This window comes from Chiloscyllium plagiosum, chromosome 3 (assembly GCF_004010195.1).
Source record: "Chiloscyllium plagiosum isolate BGI_BamShark_2017 chromosome 3, ASM401019v2, whole genome shotgun sequence".
Lineage (NCBI taxonomy): Eukaryota > Metazoa > Chordata > Chondrichthyes > Orectolobiformes > Hemiscylliidae > Chiloscyllium > Chiloscyllium plagiosum.
Window position 1 is genome coordinate 134634907 of NC_057712.1, and position 16652 is coordinate 134651558.

At 42.7% G+C, this 16652-nt stretch overlaps 1 protein-coding gene across 1 annotated transcript in view; it reads right to left on the minus strand.

Annotated features, from left to right (window-relative positions):
• The window catches only part of LOC122540190 (dynein axonemal heavy chain 6-like), a 472579-nt gene that overhangs the window by 221935 nt on the left and 233992 nt on the right, over positions 1 to 16652 (minus strand). Inside the window, exons 27-29 of the mRNA XM_043675544.1 lie at positions 16175 to 16406; positions 10105 to 10158; positions 354 to 499 (exon numbers count right to left, since the gene is read on the minus strand). Of these exons, the coding sequence (XP_043531479.1) occupies positions 354 to 499; positions 10105 to 10158; positions 16175 to 16406 (432 nt within the window). The remainder of the gene's footprint in view (positions 1 to 353; positions 500 to 10104; positions 10159 to 16174; positions 16407 to 16652) is intronic.

Below are 16652 nucleotides of genomic sequence, written 5' to 3' on the forward strand. Positions count from 1 at the left end.
TCCTGGCACTCCGGTTTCTCACATATATCCAACACTCCCATTGGCAGACACACCTTCAATTGCCTGTGTACTATATTTTGAGATTTTCTCCTCTCCTTCTCTCACCTTGTCTGTGACACTCGTTAAAACCTACTCTTTGACAACACCTTTGATCACTTGTCCGAATATCTCCTTATGTGGCTTTCTGTCACATTTTTTGTTTGATAATGGCTTTTTAAAGGACCTTGGGATGTTTCAGTGTTATAGGTGCTATCTAAGTGTACTTCGCCGTTGTTATAGATGTACTTAAGTCCCTGCCAGCATGAGGTTATATACAAAATGATGAATATTTTAGCTGAATTTGATGTGCTCACCTCATAGCTTCACTGTCTTTGGCTGCCTTAATGGTGAGGATTTGTGAGGCGGTCACAGACAGCACTTCCAGGTCAATCCGATTAAACTCATCAAAGCAGAACCATGCTCCAGACTGAGCCATTCCAGAGAACAATTTCCCCATCATCTGTACAGAGAGGAGGTGGGAACAAGGGGAGGCGAAATATAAAGAGGAGGTCAAAGTTAATGACAGCAGGGCTACCTTCTGAGGGCCGCATCTGTGCAGCAGTATGTGCTTACCTTTGCTGGAATGAGATTTTAATTAAGTCAATGGCAGTGGCTGGCTGTACACCACAGCTGTGAATGATCAGAGTGACAGCTTTGCTGCTTCCAAATGTGAGAAATGAAGCTCCGTGCCAATAACTGATCTGCTTGGTTATGCTGCGTACGTTTATTCTAACCTGGAGATCAGGTTGGGATTATGTTCCGAGCCATGCAATGTGTTGACAGCTATGGCAAGAAAACAAGTCTGACAGGCATGTTCAGCAAACGGAGTATGAAAGCAGACTAGTGAAGTTATTTAATCGATGAATGAAAGAAGAATGCAGTGAATGGTGAGCTTTAGTCCCAAGGGCAGTGGCTGCCTTTTGGTCCCAGAGCCTGACCACATGTTTCAGCCTCGATACAGAGCTCTTTCTCTCTCGACTTTGTCATCTCTGGAAAGACCAACAGTTGTTGCTACCCCTGACTGCCCTTGAACTGAGTGTCGTGCTGGATAACACTGGGGAATTGTTCTGGATTTTGCTAACACTGGAGACTAACTAGGGATGTTGGCATCAGTGGCAAAGCCATTCCTCATTTTGGTACTCCCCTAGAATTGAGTGGCTTACCCTCATCACAGGGCAGTTAAGAGTCAGCCACATTGCTGTGGGTCTGGAATAATGTTTAGGCCAGACTAGGTAAAGATGACAGTTTCCTTCCTGAACCAGATGAATTTTAAAAATAATCATAGTTGCCTTGGTCGCTATTACTCAGACTTTACATACACTTTTGTGATATGTCCCCAAGTCACTTAACTGGCATTCTGGATGAATAGTCCAGTGACATTAAACCTCTAGTCACACTTAAAAAAGGATCTGCTTTTGACTCTCATGAGGATTGAGATGCTGCTAATGATCTTGACATGAGGGATTCAGAACCACAGAATAGTTACGGCACAGAAGGAGACCACTGCTAAGATGGCGGTGGGGGTAGGGATTCTGACCCCAGGACTCATCCAGTCTATCTGCTTTTCTTCTCACTTCTTTACCTTTTCTTTTCTTTTCTTGTCTCAGTTTATTTTCTTTCTTTCTCTTTTATTTAACTTACCTCTTGTTGAACAGATTGGTTATGGTGATGGTGTGTGAGCCCAGCAGTGCTGGTTTGTGATGGCAGTGTTGGAGGTGGTTTTGGCTTCCTGGTGGTTTCTGCATTGATGGAGGCAATCCTAGCATTGTCCCATGGCTGCTGCAGTGAAGGTGGGTTTGCCTGGTCGATTTGGATGGAATTTCTCAGACTGGAGACGAATTGAAAGTAGTGTTCCCCAGGGAAATTTGTTGGGATCCTTGCTGTTTTCAGATTTATATAAATGATTTGGAGATGGGTGTTGAGGGCAAAATCTCTAAATTTGCAGATTAGGGAAAACAGTGAATTATGAGGATGGACAGACACCTTGCAGATGAAATTCAATGCAGGAAAATGTTTTATTAAACTTTGGTAGAAGAAACATAGAGAGACTATACAGGGTCAATGGTATAACTTTGTGGGGAGTATAGGAATAGAGGGATCATAGGGTTTAATTTTATGATTCGCTGAAGGTGGCCAGGCAAGCTGAAACAGTTGTTAAAAAGGCCTATAGGATCATTGGGTTTATAAATAGAGGCATTGAATATAAAAGCAAGGAGGTGATGCTACTGCTCTGCAAATCATTGGTCAGACTACATTTGGTGTATTGTGTTCAGTTCTGGGTACCTTATTTAAGGAATGATGTTAAAGCCCTGGTAAGAATGCAAAGGAGATTTACGAGAATGATACCAGGAATGGGAGAATTTTAGACACAAGGGAAGATCAGAGAAATTGGGCTTATTCTCCTTGAAGCAGAGAAAATTAAAAGGTGACCTCATTGAGGTGTTCAAGATTATGAACAATATTGACAAGAATAAAGAGGATATTCTGTTTAAACTACTTGGTATGTCAGTAACTGCAAGTCACAATTTCAAAATTGTCAGCAGAGGTACTTGGAGTAAAATGAGGAGAAACTTTTTTTACTCAGATAATTGTTGGGATTTGGAAGTGCTGCCTGGGAGAGTGGTGGAGGCAGGTTCCATGCAAGGTTTCAAAAGAGAGCTGGAAATATATTTGAAAGTGATGAAGTTAGGGGGCTGGGAGATAGGGCTGGAGAGTGGAACCGTCTGGGTAGCTCCTGCAGGAGCTGGTACAGACAGTGGACTGATTGGCCTTCTTCTGTATTGTAAAATTCTATAATTCTACAGAGAAACTGAAGTATAAAGAATAAGGGTGCACAGGTTTTGCAGAGAGACTGATCAGATAGGGTGACTCAGTGGTTAGCGCTGCTGCCTCACAGCACCAGGGACCTGGGTTCATTTCCAACCTTGGGCATGGAGTTTGCACATTCTCCCTGTGTCTGTGTGGTTTCCTCCCACAATTCAATGATATGCAGGCTAGAGGAATTGGCCACTCTAAATTGCTCATAATGTTCAGGGATGTGTAGGTTAGGTGTATTAGTCAGGGGTAAATATAGGATAGGGAAATGGTCTGGGTGGGTTGCTCTTCAGAGGGTCAGTTTGGGCTGAAGGGCGTGTTTCCACACTGTAGGGATTCTATGACACTAATAGACATGCACAATAACAGCAGACCCAGAGATATTGGGTTGGGTTGGGATGACACAAATTTAAAACTCTTTCATTGGAAAGGCAGCAGTAACACTGACAGACTCCAAACTGGGAATAATCTCACTTTCTTCCAAATTGTAAGTCCATTAAAACCTGATTAACGTAACACAGTTTGGAAAATATAAGGCTGAGAAACTATCAGGCACTAGGAGAGCATGACAAGGAGCCACAGTGAACAGGAGCCACAGAAGTGGGACAAGGATTCCTTTTTTAACATTTACAACATCAGCATTTCAGTCTCATTGACGTAGCTGAACACAAGCAGAAGCAGCAGTGCAAACTATTGCAGTTTCACAACTGAAGTTGGTTGGCTCATTAATTGCTTTTCCCACACAGAGGGTTGGAAGTTTGTGAAAAGAAGTGCAGACAGATATTTGGTTTATCTTGCTGAAGGATGTCAGTACCTTTTTGATGGATTCATTTTCTGTGGCTTTAGCTGTGTCTAACCCATCCCATATAATGTCCTTTCAGCAAAACAAATAAAAGTTTCTGACTGACTGTATAGGATGCTAAAACTACAGGGAATTCTCTAAACCATGTGTCGGAAAGAACATTGAAACGCATGCATTGCCAAGAGCTCTGCAGCTGTTCCACTGACGTCCTGGGGACTTGTGAGAGAATCCACCCACTGCAAATTCACACCTGCTACTTCCCACAAAAGCTTTCGATTGATTTCCTGCTGCTCCCACGCACCGAATGTGCCCACTGTAGGAAGGGGCACTGGTAAAAGAACACAAGCATTGTATTTGCTGCTCAGGCTGCTCAGAGGGGAAGCAGTGAGCTTGCACCCAGGAATGTGCACCTCTCCTGAAAGCATCTCCTGTAATGTCTTTATCACAGTGCACCTGTACCCAAGTTCTTCACCAAAAACTCTTCAGTACGTTTTTTTATTCATTTATGAGGTATCAACTGCACTGACTTGCCCAGCATTTGTTACCCATCCCTAACTGCCCTGGAAAAGGTGGTGGTGAGCTGCCTTCTTGAACACTGAAGTTCTTTGTGTGTAGGAACATACACAACGTTGCTAAGGAGAGAGTTCCAGGATTTTGACCCAGAGGTACTAAAGGAACAGCGATATATTTCCAAGTCAGGATGGTGAGTGCCTTGGAGGGGAATTTGCCAGTTGTGGTGTTCTGCCTCTGCTGCCCTTTTCCTAGTGGATGGAAGTGCTCATGGGTTTGGGAGCTGCTGTCTAAGGAGCCTTACTGATTTATTGCAGTTCACCTTGCTGATGGCAGTCACTGCTGCCACCATGTATTAATGGCAAGGGAAGTGAATGTTGAAAATGTTGGATGGGGTACCATCCAAGTTTTCGGTTCATTAATGTCCTTCATGGAAGGAAATCTGCCATCCTTACCTGGTCTGGCCTCCACCTGACAACAGACCTACAGCAATGTGGTTGACTCTTAACTGCATTCTGGGCAATTAGGGATTGCCAATAAGTGCTGGCCTAGCCACTGACACCAACATCCCATGAATGAATATACCAAGATAAAAGTGGGTGGTGTCAAGCTTCTTGAGTGTTGTTGGAGTTGCATTCATCAAGGGAGTGAGGAGAATTCCATCACACTCCTGACTTGTGCCTTATAGTCTGTAGACACACTTTGAGGAGTCAGGAGGTGAGTTATATATCACAGAATTCATAGCCTCTGACCTAAGTAGTGTACTTACATGGTTAGGCGAAAGTGAGGACTGCAGATGCTGGAGATCAGAGTCTAGATTAGAGTGGTGCTGGAAAAGCACAGCAGGTTAGGCAGCATTCGAGGAGCAGGAAAATCAACGTTTCGGGCAAAAGGATGGTTCCTGATGAAGCGTTTTTTCCCGAAACGTCGATTTTCCTACTTACATGGCTCAGATTCTAATCAATGGTGAACCCAAGGATGTCAATAGTGGAGAAAGGGAATGCCGTTAAATGTTGAGGGGCGATGGTTGAACATAAGGACATAAGAAACAGGAGCAGGAGTAGGCCATCTAGCCCTTCAAGCCTGCTCTGCCATTCAATAAGATTCTCTCTTGTTGGAGATACTCATTACCTGGCACTTATTTGGTGCGAATGTTACTTGGAACGAGAAGTTTGTAGACTATGCCTTATTTTGATATTTATATTTGTTTCTTGCCATCTTTTTGTTCTCTTTATTATCTGCGTGTTTTATTCTCCATCTAATCCTAATTTTATCTGTGCACACTGAACATTCTTGGGATCCATTGGTTAGAAGCAGCTCAACCTGCTCAGAACAAACACCTTGAATGAACAGAATACATTTGGAGGGGCTGAATGGCTCCTTCCTGTTCCTTTGGATATCTCATTGCCTACAGGAGTTTAGAGGATAGGGAATAGTTCTACAGGCTGGAGTAGCAGCAGTTATATGTGTCACCAAAGAGGAGGGTTCAGCGAGTTTTCAGGAGTCAATGGTTTGTGACCTGTACAGGTAACTCCAATTCAGCAGCGGGGTCTTCCTGCCCTCTGCTGTCCTGGCAGCTCCTGATTCAGTGACAACTAAAGCCCAGAGTCTCAGGACCATCCAAGATGGCATTCCCTTTTGAGTGCACAGAACCTTGTGTTTGTGGAGTGCATGGGGCGGTATAGTTATCGTCAGGATGGTTAAAAAGGCGTTTGGCACACTTGCCTTCATTGCTCAGTCCTTTGAGTATAGGAGTTGGGAAGTCATGTTGAGGTTGTACAGGACATTAGTGAGGCTTCTTCTGGAGTACTGCGTCCATTTCGGGAAGGATATTGTCAAGCTGGAGGGGGTTCAGAAGAGATTTAACAGGATGTTGCCGGGTATGGAACTATAAAGAAAGGCTGGACAGGCTGCAACTTTTTTCACTGGAATGTAGGAGGTTGAGAGGTGACCTGACAGAAATTTATAAAATAGTGAGGGGTATGGATAAAGTTAGTGGTAGCTGTCTTTTCCCTAAGATGGGGAGTTTCATTTTTAAGATGAGACAAGAGAGATTTAAAAAAAAATAATTTTTTTCCACAGAGGGTGGTGCATCCAGCACTTCTGAGGAAGTGCTGGATGCAGATACAATTACAATGTTTAAAAGACATTTGGATGGATACACGAATGGGAAAAATGTGGAGGGATATGGGACAGTAGCTGGCAGGTGGAACTAGTTTAGTTTGGGATTATGTTCAGCATGGACTTGTTGGACCAAAACAACTGTTCCTGTGCTGTATGACTATGACTCTATGATTGCTGTCAGCTCTGAGATATAACTATGAGACACCTCTCAAAATCCTGGCAAGCTCTTTGGATCCATCAGGCTCTGACTGGAGAACCACATTTACAGACAATATGGGTAGCGACATGTTGAGGCAGCGCGGGCCTGCTTTTACTTTTTGTTCCTGTCTCTGTGTTCACCTGGCAGTTTCAGTGGTGGTTGTATTGCCAAGCTGGGCCCAGTGCGGTCCTGTGGCAGTGACGTCATTGGTAGAGGCAAGATGGTGCGGAAGAATGGTGGCAGGGATCTGCGGTGGCGGTGCAGTGGAACGGGCTCGTGCTGGTGACGGTCTCAGTGTTGGGGTGGAAGAACCGGGATCCAGACCCACAGCTAAGCGCCTAAGAAGGACTACAATGCTAAACTTTGAGCTTTATATCTTTATTGTCCACTTTACACCTAAGATTTTGTACTTAGGTACCTTTGTACCCAGGATGGCGCTGGACAGTATTCACTGTACTCCTGTATCCCTGTACATGTGGCAATAAACCCTAATTCTAATTCTAAAACAAAGGAGGCAAGGCGATAGGTGCTACTGAAGGCAGGAATGTAAATATCTGATTCCTCAGCATTACCCCCAGCATTTGCTGAGATCTATGATGTTAATAAATATATTTTTTTACCTGGTTATTAACAAATGCAAACATTCAGAGGTGATGTTATAAGCTCACTGACCCACCAAGCAGTATCTCAATATGATCTTTAAAGAGTTCAGAAATTGGGGCTTTATTTCAAGGACGCCTGAGCAGCAGCTAAACATTAATCATTAGTTATCATTTAATCACATGCTGCATGAATCTGATCATTTCTGATTCCCAAAGAATAATTCCCACATTTCAAAAAAAAATTAATCACTGAGTATAATGGAGCCCATGGGAGCAGGTAGCAAGACATAGGAGAGGGGTATAATATTGGGAGGGAGGGTAGGAAGGTGAGGGGAGTGGCTTTCCCACTGCCTTTCAAACTCCACCCAATTTTATTCAGAAAAGGCTGAGGACAGTATCCCTGTTGGATTCCACGTGAGACTCATGAGTGGCCAAATAATTCCCTCTTCCTGCCATCACTGCTAGTTGAGTTATGGGCAGTGTTCCTGCAGCATCGGGGGTTGGGGATATTCCTGATCAGGCACCCTGTAGTCCACAGACACCTCCCTTCACCCTCACTGAAAGAACAGAGTATATGTTGGACCATGGTAATCTCCCTGATCTTGCAGTCCCAAATCCCAGGCAACATGGGGTCAAATAGTAAAGTCACCATAGTACCACATTCTTATTACAGAGAGCTGACTGGTGTTGAGTTTAACCTGAGATGAAGAGCAAGATTGAGAGTGACAAGGAATTGAACTTGTGCTGTTGGTAACACTCTGTGTCACAAATCAGTCATCCAGCAAACTGTGCTAACTGATCCTGGAGCTCAAATACCACCTTAGGAGCTAATAAAAATTTAAATCTTAAGACAGTAATAAAAAGCTTAATTAAAATATGCTTAATTATGACTGTAACGGCTGTCCCTGAATGATTAAAACAAAAACTGGCCCCACAAATGATTTCTCTTCCGACCTGATGTCTTCAAGCAGTGCCTCATTAGCCCCATTAAACTCAACCCCATGTTGTGCGAACGAAACACAAAGAATATTGCAGAAACGCAGCAGGTCTGACAGCATCTGTGAGCAACACTGGGATCATTGCCATGTTCCTGACTGGCCAATGGCTCATGGAGTTGGGATCTTCAGACTGAAAAGGACAGTAATTGTCCTGGCACATAGCAATGACCTTACTGCTATAGAATTGTAATGGGTGCCCTAAAAGGGATGGACGTAGGGTGTCCCAGATTCCCGGCCACCTATGAGGCCGATGTCTCCAGTACAACACTCAGTCCTGTGTTCACAATCCAATAACTTCTTCAGCTGTTGGTAAATACACTGTGGGGCTTTCAGTTGCATCATCTCTCACAGATGTTTCAGATTTTCACACTCAGGGGAAAAAGGTTACCTCAATGAATGTAAGAAATGTCACAGTTCAGCAAATAAAGAACATTTTAGAAGTAAAGCCCTCTCTACCCTTTTACAGGAAAGCTCTTTCAAACTGCAAGTTCACACTACATTCTCCCTATCAAACATTCCTGGACAGGTACAGTACATTGTTAGATACAGAGTAAAGTTCAATCAACACTGTCCCTGTCACACATTCCCAGGACAGGTACAGCATGATGTTAGATACAGAGTAAAGCTTCTTCAATAATGTCCCAGTCAAAAAATCTCAGGACAGACTCTGTGATGATACTATGGCTTTAAAAGATCTATTTATCCTGGTATTTTTATGATAAGGTTGAGATACAGGTATTGAGCGATCTGTTCCAAACCAATAAGGAAACACGTGAGGCCTTAGGGTCTTTTTGTTAACCTTGGAACATCAGAACCTGCATGAGTGGGTAGGGTCAAGCTCCCACAGAATCAGGATTTTAGTTTAACTTTCAGTAGTTGTTAGGGTCTTGAAGCTGGATGTGAACATTGTTATTTCTCTCTGTTACAGCTAAAAGTTTGAGTTCTCTTCTGCTGCGAGAACTACACATGAGACAATCTGTTTTACTGAATTTGCCTTTGCTAAGGGTGTGTTTATGGTATGTTACTAAATGGAACAGTTGCTGTTTAGAAGCTAAGTATTTAGTTGCTAAATAGAGTAGTAGGGGCATGGAACGCCCTGCCTGCAACAGTAGTAGACTTGCCAACTTTAAGGGCATTTAAATGGTCATTGGATAAACACAGGGATGAAAATGGAATAGTGTAGGATAGATGAGCTTCAGATTGGTTCCACAGGTCGGCGCAACATCACGAGCCGAAGGGCCTGTACTGCGCTGTAATGTTCAATGTTTTATGTTTTATTCTATTATTCTGTTTAGTATTCCAATAGAGTTAAACTATTCCAACTCTTCTTTCTTGTTTGTATTTTAACTGCAATTTAAGAATAAAGTGTGTTTTGCTTCAAGCATAGAAGTTTGTCCAAACAAATTGCATCTGGAAAACAGCCTGAAACTTGCCTTTAAAATAAGAAAAAGTTAGTGTCTAGGTTATCTTCTTCACATTTTTTGAGAGGGCTTGGTCTGATCTATAGCAGTCAGCACATGGTACGATACAAAGTAAAGCTTCCTCTACATTTTTCTCCATCCTACACTCTCAGCACAAGTACAGCAAGGGGTTAGATGGACAGTAAATTTCTCTCTACACTCCCAGGGCAGGTACAGCAATGATTAGATACAGAGTAAAGCTCCTTCTATACTCTCCATCAAACTCTTCCAGGACAGAGACAGCACATTGTTAGATACAGAGCAAAGCTCACTTCACACTGACCCATCTGCTACTTCCTGGGAAGGGACACTCAGATGACACTCTTCATTTCCAATTACAGCAATGTGAACAGCCAGTTGAGAGTAGGGAGACTGAGTCAGAAAGGTATAATGAATCACCAACACATCCAAGGCTTCCTGGGGACTATGGTACACCAGGTTGTTGTGCCACCTTTGGTCAAGTTAGACTTCTGAGGTTCATCAGGGCCAATTAACTCTGATTCCAGGAGAGGTTGATTACTTCACTGATAAAATCTATGCAGGACAGTATGTTTACCTTGTAATCCAGACTTTCAGAGCAGTTGAAGACAACACAGTGCTTTCCCAGAGCCTGAAAAACCAAACAATATTTCAGTGTCAAATTGCTCCTGCCATAACGTTGGCTATAATGACCATGAATCCTAACACAGATCACCAATGGACACACACAGTTTTGATTACAAAACACACTGAATGTTAATTACTACACACAAGACTTTTTTTAAGAAAGCACACACATCCAATCATTGACTGGAGATGAAAACTCAGCAGCTGTAGATACAGAGTCTGGTATATCACACCTGATGAAGCCTTAAAAAAGCTCCAAAAAGGGAAAATGCACAATAAACTGAAATTGTAATCTTTTGGGAGTATCTCAGACTGTGAACACAATAATTAAAGAAGCATCAGTCCAACCAAGAGGCCTATTTATATTTCCCCTCACCCCTTTCAAGAACATATAGAGACAAGTGTTAGAAGTGCTTCAGCCCTGGTCTGTGTGTATTCGTGGCCTGACATCCTAGTTTATAGATTGGAATGCTGTTAAGGTCACGGTTCATAGAACACCCTTGCATTACAGGTGAATAAAAGGGGAAAACAAACTCTCTCTCACTCTGAGTGCAGCCGGTCTGCCACTGCCAAAAGGAATGAGGAACAAAACCCTTAGTGCCAAGAATTTTGAAACAGACTGGTCATCTGCCAATGTCAGTGCCACTGGTAAAGCCGACTGCAACTGCCTCAACTTTTAATTATCTGCTTTTCACAAACCATTCAGAGACTGATTGTTTTTTATTAATTGTTTCTATTTTTGGATTTGCCTCATTTCTACACTGTGGGTATGAGTGTTACATTACTATTTACTCCCCCATTCAATAATAAGCTCACTCCTCCCGATATATCAAGAAAGGCTTTGGTCCCTTTTAAAACCCAAGTTAATTTGGATGTGCCAGAAAGGTGACCACACAATAAGTGCACAGAATAAAATTATCCCTTGAGATGAACCTGGGGTGGAGACTTTGTTCATCCTTCCCCACCTGGCAGCTGAACAGCGGTTTGAACTGTAACAAATTAGGAAACCCCACTTGGAGATTGGTCATAACAACCTTTACAAATAAATCACTGAGTTGCCCTCAGTTGGACTTCTGTGACCATTTCTAGATTGTATCAAGTCTTTAGAGAACACGCAGGGGAGACTTATTAGAATGGAACTGGGGACAAAGAAGTTCAGTTATTTGGAGAACTCATGACAAGCTTTAAGACTTACAGACGCTTTCCCGCTTAAAAGCTTCATCATCAAACTGGTGTTGGTGGGCCAGGCACAGGCAGCAGTGAGGAGGTGGCTGTGGAGGGGAACCACCTCAGCGGTGGTGGATGGTGACTTCACCGTTGGTTGGGCCCGATGTAGAGAGGGGTGAGGTGGTGAGTACAGGTGTCATTGAGATGCGCTTGATGATGGGCTGATGGACTCTATGCTATATCTTTCTAATTTCTTTTCTTATTCTTAAACTATTCAAAATGGGGCCAGATCATAGTGACAGTGGAAAAGCTTTTCAATGTATTTTACTGTTTATCTCACTGTGATATACACAAAAATGAAACAATTCATTCATTCACTAAGTCTCATTCTATCCTGCTATATCCCTAGCTGTACCACAGAGAAGGACAAAAGCAGCAGGTACACAGGAGGACACCATCACATGCATGTTTCCCTCCAAATCACTCGCCATCCTGATTTGGAATGATCCTACATTGATATTGGGTCAGAATTGTGGAATTCCCTCCTTACAACACCGTGGGTGCCTTCATCCCCAGCCCCAACCATCAGCTGCAGGGGTACATTAAAAGCAGCTCATCATCACCTTTTCAAGGGCAATTAGGAATGAGTAATAAATGCTGGCCCAGGCAGCAAAACCCACAGCCATGAATAAAGAAATAGGCTACCTGGATGGGCCAGGGGACTTGACAATTTGATCCCTGGTCTTCAAGGGTGTAGTTATGAGAAGAGATTATGCAAATTAGGCCTGTCTTCTCCAGAATTTAAAAGGGTTAAGGGTGATCTGATAGAGATCTTCAAGATATTAATAAGAAAAGACAGGAATTTGTTTTCATTGAAATTCATAGAATCGTTACGATGTGGAAACAGGCCATTTGGCCCAACAAGTCTACACCAACCCTCTGAAGAGTATCCTCCCAGACCCATTCCCCTAACCTATTACTCTACATTTCCCTGACTAATCCACCTAACCTACACACCTCTGAATACTATGGGCAATTTAGCATGGCCAATTCACCTAACCTGCACATTTTTGGACTGTGGGAGGAAACTCTCGCAGACATGGGGAGAATGTGCAAACTCCACACAGCCCAAGGCTGGAATCGAACCCTGGCACTATGAAGTAGCAGTACTAACCACTGAGCCACCGTGCCACACAATGGAAAGATACATATCCACAAGATTATAGAACTAGGGAGTCTAGTCTAAAAAGTGGGGCCAGACCATTCAGGAGATACGTTAGGGAGCACTTTTACACTCCAAGGGTAGGAGCGGTTTGGAACTCTCTTCAGCTGTTGATGCTGGATCACTTGTTAATTTTAAATCAGAGATTGATTAAATTCTGAATGGATTAAGTTCTGGAGAAGGGGTCACTGGACCTGAAATGTTAACTCTGCTTTGTTTCCACAGATGCTGCCAGACCTGCTGAGTTTTTGTTTTTGTTTCTGACTTCCAACATCCACAGTTCATTGGTTTCTCATTGAGATTAAACTCTCCTGAAGTAAAGGTATGAAGGGGTGTGGGCCAAAGGTGGGTATATGGAGTTAGGCCACACGTCAGCCACCATTTTGTTGAATAGTGGAACAGGCTGAAGGGGCTGAATGACCTCCTCCTGTTTCTATGTTCCTAACTGGAGGTTGAGAAGGGGAGCAGCTTCTTTCCCTGGATCCCTTTAAAAGTGTTATCAGCATTCTATCTGCTTTTGATGGTGGTGTTTGTGGCTCAAAATCAGAGCAAACAGAATACAATAACCATCCCCAGTTTAACTCAAGGTGTCTATTCCTGTCTTGTTACACACCATGTGAGAACCAATGGCATTAGCTTTCGACTCAATGAACCACTGTGTCAGTATTGCTGTCCGCGTCTCATGGTGTTAGTTGTACAACAGACTCAGGCAGCACCATTGTGTCTCAGCTTCTCTCAGACTGAGCGAACCCATTTGCTCATTGAATAAAACATGCCGCTAATTAATGAGGAAAGCCAGTCATAGTCTTGCCAAGCCAATTAGGTAATGTTGCAGTTACTGACAATAGTTACTGTCACCAGCTTCTGACATAAAGTGATGTGATTCAAGTAAACGTTTGGGACTCTGAAGGGAAACAATTTACATCATCTATTGTGGGGAGACAGCAACAGAAAAAGATGGAGTGAGGCAGAGGAACGGGAACGGGAGAATATATTCTCCCTGAGGGTAATTAAGTGTCAGCAGGGAAGGATATTGAATGGACAGAATAAATGATAACAAGGGATAATGAGATACGTTTCTAAGAAAGAAGATTCATATGGTGATAACAATAATAACTTGCATTTCTAGAGCATCTTTTAGATGAAAATCATTCAGTTCATCATGTTTGCACCAACTCTCAAATGAGCATTTCATTGAGGGTCATTGTTCTTCCATCTTCCTGTAAACTTGCACAAACACTTCTTTTGAATGCCTTAATTAAACCTGCCTCGACCACACTCTCAAACAGGCATTCCAGACCCTTAGCATATGCTGCAGGAAAAAGGCCGTCCAAATGATTTTGAATATTACAATCAGATCTTCTCTCACCTTTTCCTTCTTCAAGGGGAGCAGTCCCGGCTTCTCCAATTTTTCTCCCTAACCGAACCTCAACCCAGGAACCATTCTTTCACATTTTTTCTGTACTCTCTCCAGCGCGTTCACATCTTTTCTAAAGTGAGGCACTCAAAACTGGGCACAATATTCCCTCTGAGGCTAAACCAATGTCTTACATGAGTTCAAAATAACCTCCTTGCCCTTGCATTCGATACTCCTGCTGATGAAGTCTAGGTTACCGTCTGCTTTATTAACAATGTCTCTCCACATGTACTTTCACCTTTATTGAATAGTCATTTGGAATTACAGAACTTGACTATTGCTGAAAAAATGCTTTTGGATTGAGGCTTTTCATTTTGCACTCAACAGGACCATTTGCAAGAATCTCAAGTCAAGGGGAAAACCAATTTGCTTACAGCTTGAAAGGAGAGTGCCATCTGTTTTACTCGTGGACCATAATTATTTACAGGCGATGCCATGGAGGATGAGACAGTTAATGATGATTGACAGTTAACAGGCTTCTTGTGTCTGAATTCCCTCCTGTTTCACAAGAGCCTGGTTAGCATCTCCATCCATGGTAAAGACAGATGCAAACTATTCATTCCTCCATGAGTAAATTCCCTGTTCTGTTCTCTGGTCAGCTCCACTCTTCCTTCTACATCCTCTTATTATTTACATGGCAATAGTAGACTTTGGAATTCCCTTTTGTGTTAGTTGTCAGTCTCTTTTGACATTTCCTCTTTGCTTCTCTTACCTGTTTCCTCAGAGCATCTACATTTAGCCTGTTTCTCAATTGTATGTTCTGCCTGACATCTGCCACAAGTCCATGTTTTCTTTTTAATCATAATTCCTACCTTCTTTGTCAACTAGGCCTCTGGACATATTTGCCTTATGCCTCCTGTTGAAGGGAATATACTTTAACTGTGGCTGAACCATCTCTTCTTTACATGTTCCACAACTTCTTTTCCTGCCAGTTTTTGACTCTAATTTATTCAACCCACATCTATTCTTTACCCATTGAAGATTGCTTTCCATACGAATTATTCTTACTCTGGACTATTCATTACCCCTTTTCATAGTTACCCTGAATCTTATGATACAGTAATCGCTTCCCCCCCACATACTCCACATTGTCATTTGATCTACTTGGCTCATCTCAGTCAGGCGAACCAGGGCCTAGCAGTATTTCCTTTCTCTTTGGGCTGCAAACACAGTGCTGGAGGAAATTCTCCTGAAAATACTTTAAGAATACTTTTCCTTCACAGCTCCTTACACTAACATTATCCCAGTCTGTATTCATTAAGTAAAGATGTAAAGGGATACTGTTCAAAGGCAGGAATATGGAGTTAAGCCACAGATCATCCATGATCCCATTAAATGGTAGAACAGCCTTGAGGATCTGAATGGCCTATTCCTACTTTCCTATGGTGTGGAGATGCCTTACATATAACCTCACCACACTGTTCTGTATCTGTCAACTCTTCCTTAATGTCCTGTTTTGACGCCATCATCTTGATAACTTGTTATGATCATTGTTAAAAATCACACAACACCAGGTTATAATCCAACGGGTTTAATTGCAAGCACACTAGCTTTCGGAGCGACGCTCCTTCATCTCCAAATCATTGTTATGATCGCTCTACCGGAATTAGGGTAGAGCAGTTTTGGATTACTTGTTACTTTGGTTAGACCCTTGGTTACATATCATCCTCTTCCAGCCGCTTGGTTTGTCTCCAGCTCCACATTTTGTTAAATTTTTTGTAATTATCTCTCCGCCTCAATTAATCGGATTGTAGGTCATCCTTTCACTTTCTGTTCAGCTCACACTGTCGGACACTTTTGATCACCTGCAGAGACTTATTATTCTGCCTGTCAACACTTCACTCACACTCCAGAGGTCTTTGATTTCTCTGCCTTTAAATTCTGGGCCTGCGTGCTTCTCTTCACTTCATCTGATCCGAAAGCTTGTGATTTCAAATAAACCTGTTGGACTATAACCTGGTGACTTCTGACCCTTATTTTGCTACAAATTTGCTCCTACATGTTCTATGTTTCAATCAGACATAATTTACTAGTCTAACATTTGGAAAAGAAACTAACTTATTGGTCATAATATTGATTTTCATGCACTCTGTTTAGTCTCAATTTGTGAAAGCCTCCATTAAAATTGCAGGCATTGGAATTGGAGGTGGATTTCAAGGGTCAGTGATTTGGGAAAGATAACGTTCTAATCGCTGTATCACACTAGACTCTTACTTTGGCAAGGTCTTTCACAGTTGCTGTTTTGCCAGTTCCTGTTGGTCCCGCAGGCGAGCCTCCAAGGTTCAGGTGCAGGGCTCCGGTCAGAGTTAGCCAGCAGCGGTCAGTGAGTGGCGTGATTACTAATCGGCGCGAGCAGCCGAGATACTCATAGCCATAGGTGAAGGAGCTGTTGCCCTGGACCACATAGCAAGTGTTGTTCTGCATGTTCCACTCATAGCGCAGCTGCCTAAAATACAGATTTTCTGTCAGTGCTACTCCATGGGTTTCAAACACAAAACATTTTGATAGGATGACATTGACCCCAAGACCAACCTGCACAAATTGTCACAATGCATTTTCAGAATATGTCCAGTACACACAAAGCTACATCAGCAGATTGGCAGGTACTGTTCTGTGTGGATACCAAACTCTGCTCAATTTTATTTCATAACGGTAAGTAGAGACTGACAGATTACCTTTGTATGTCATCTCA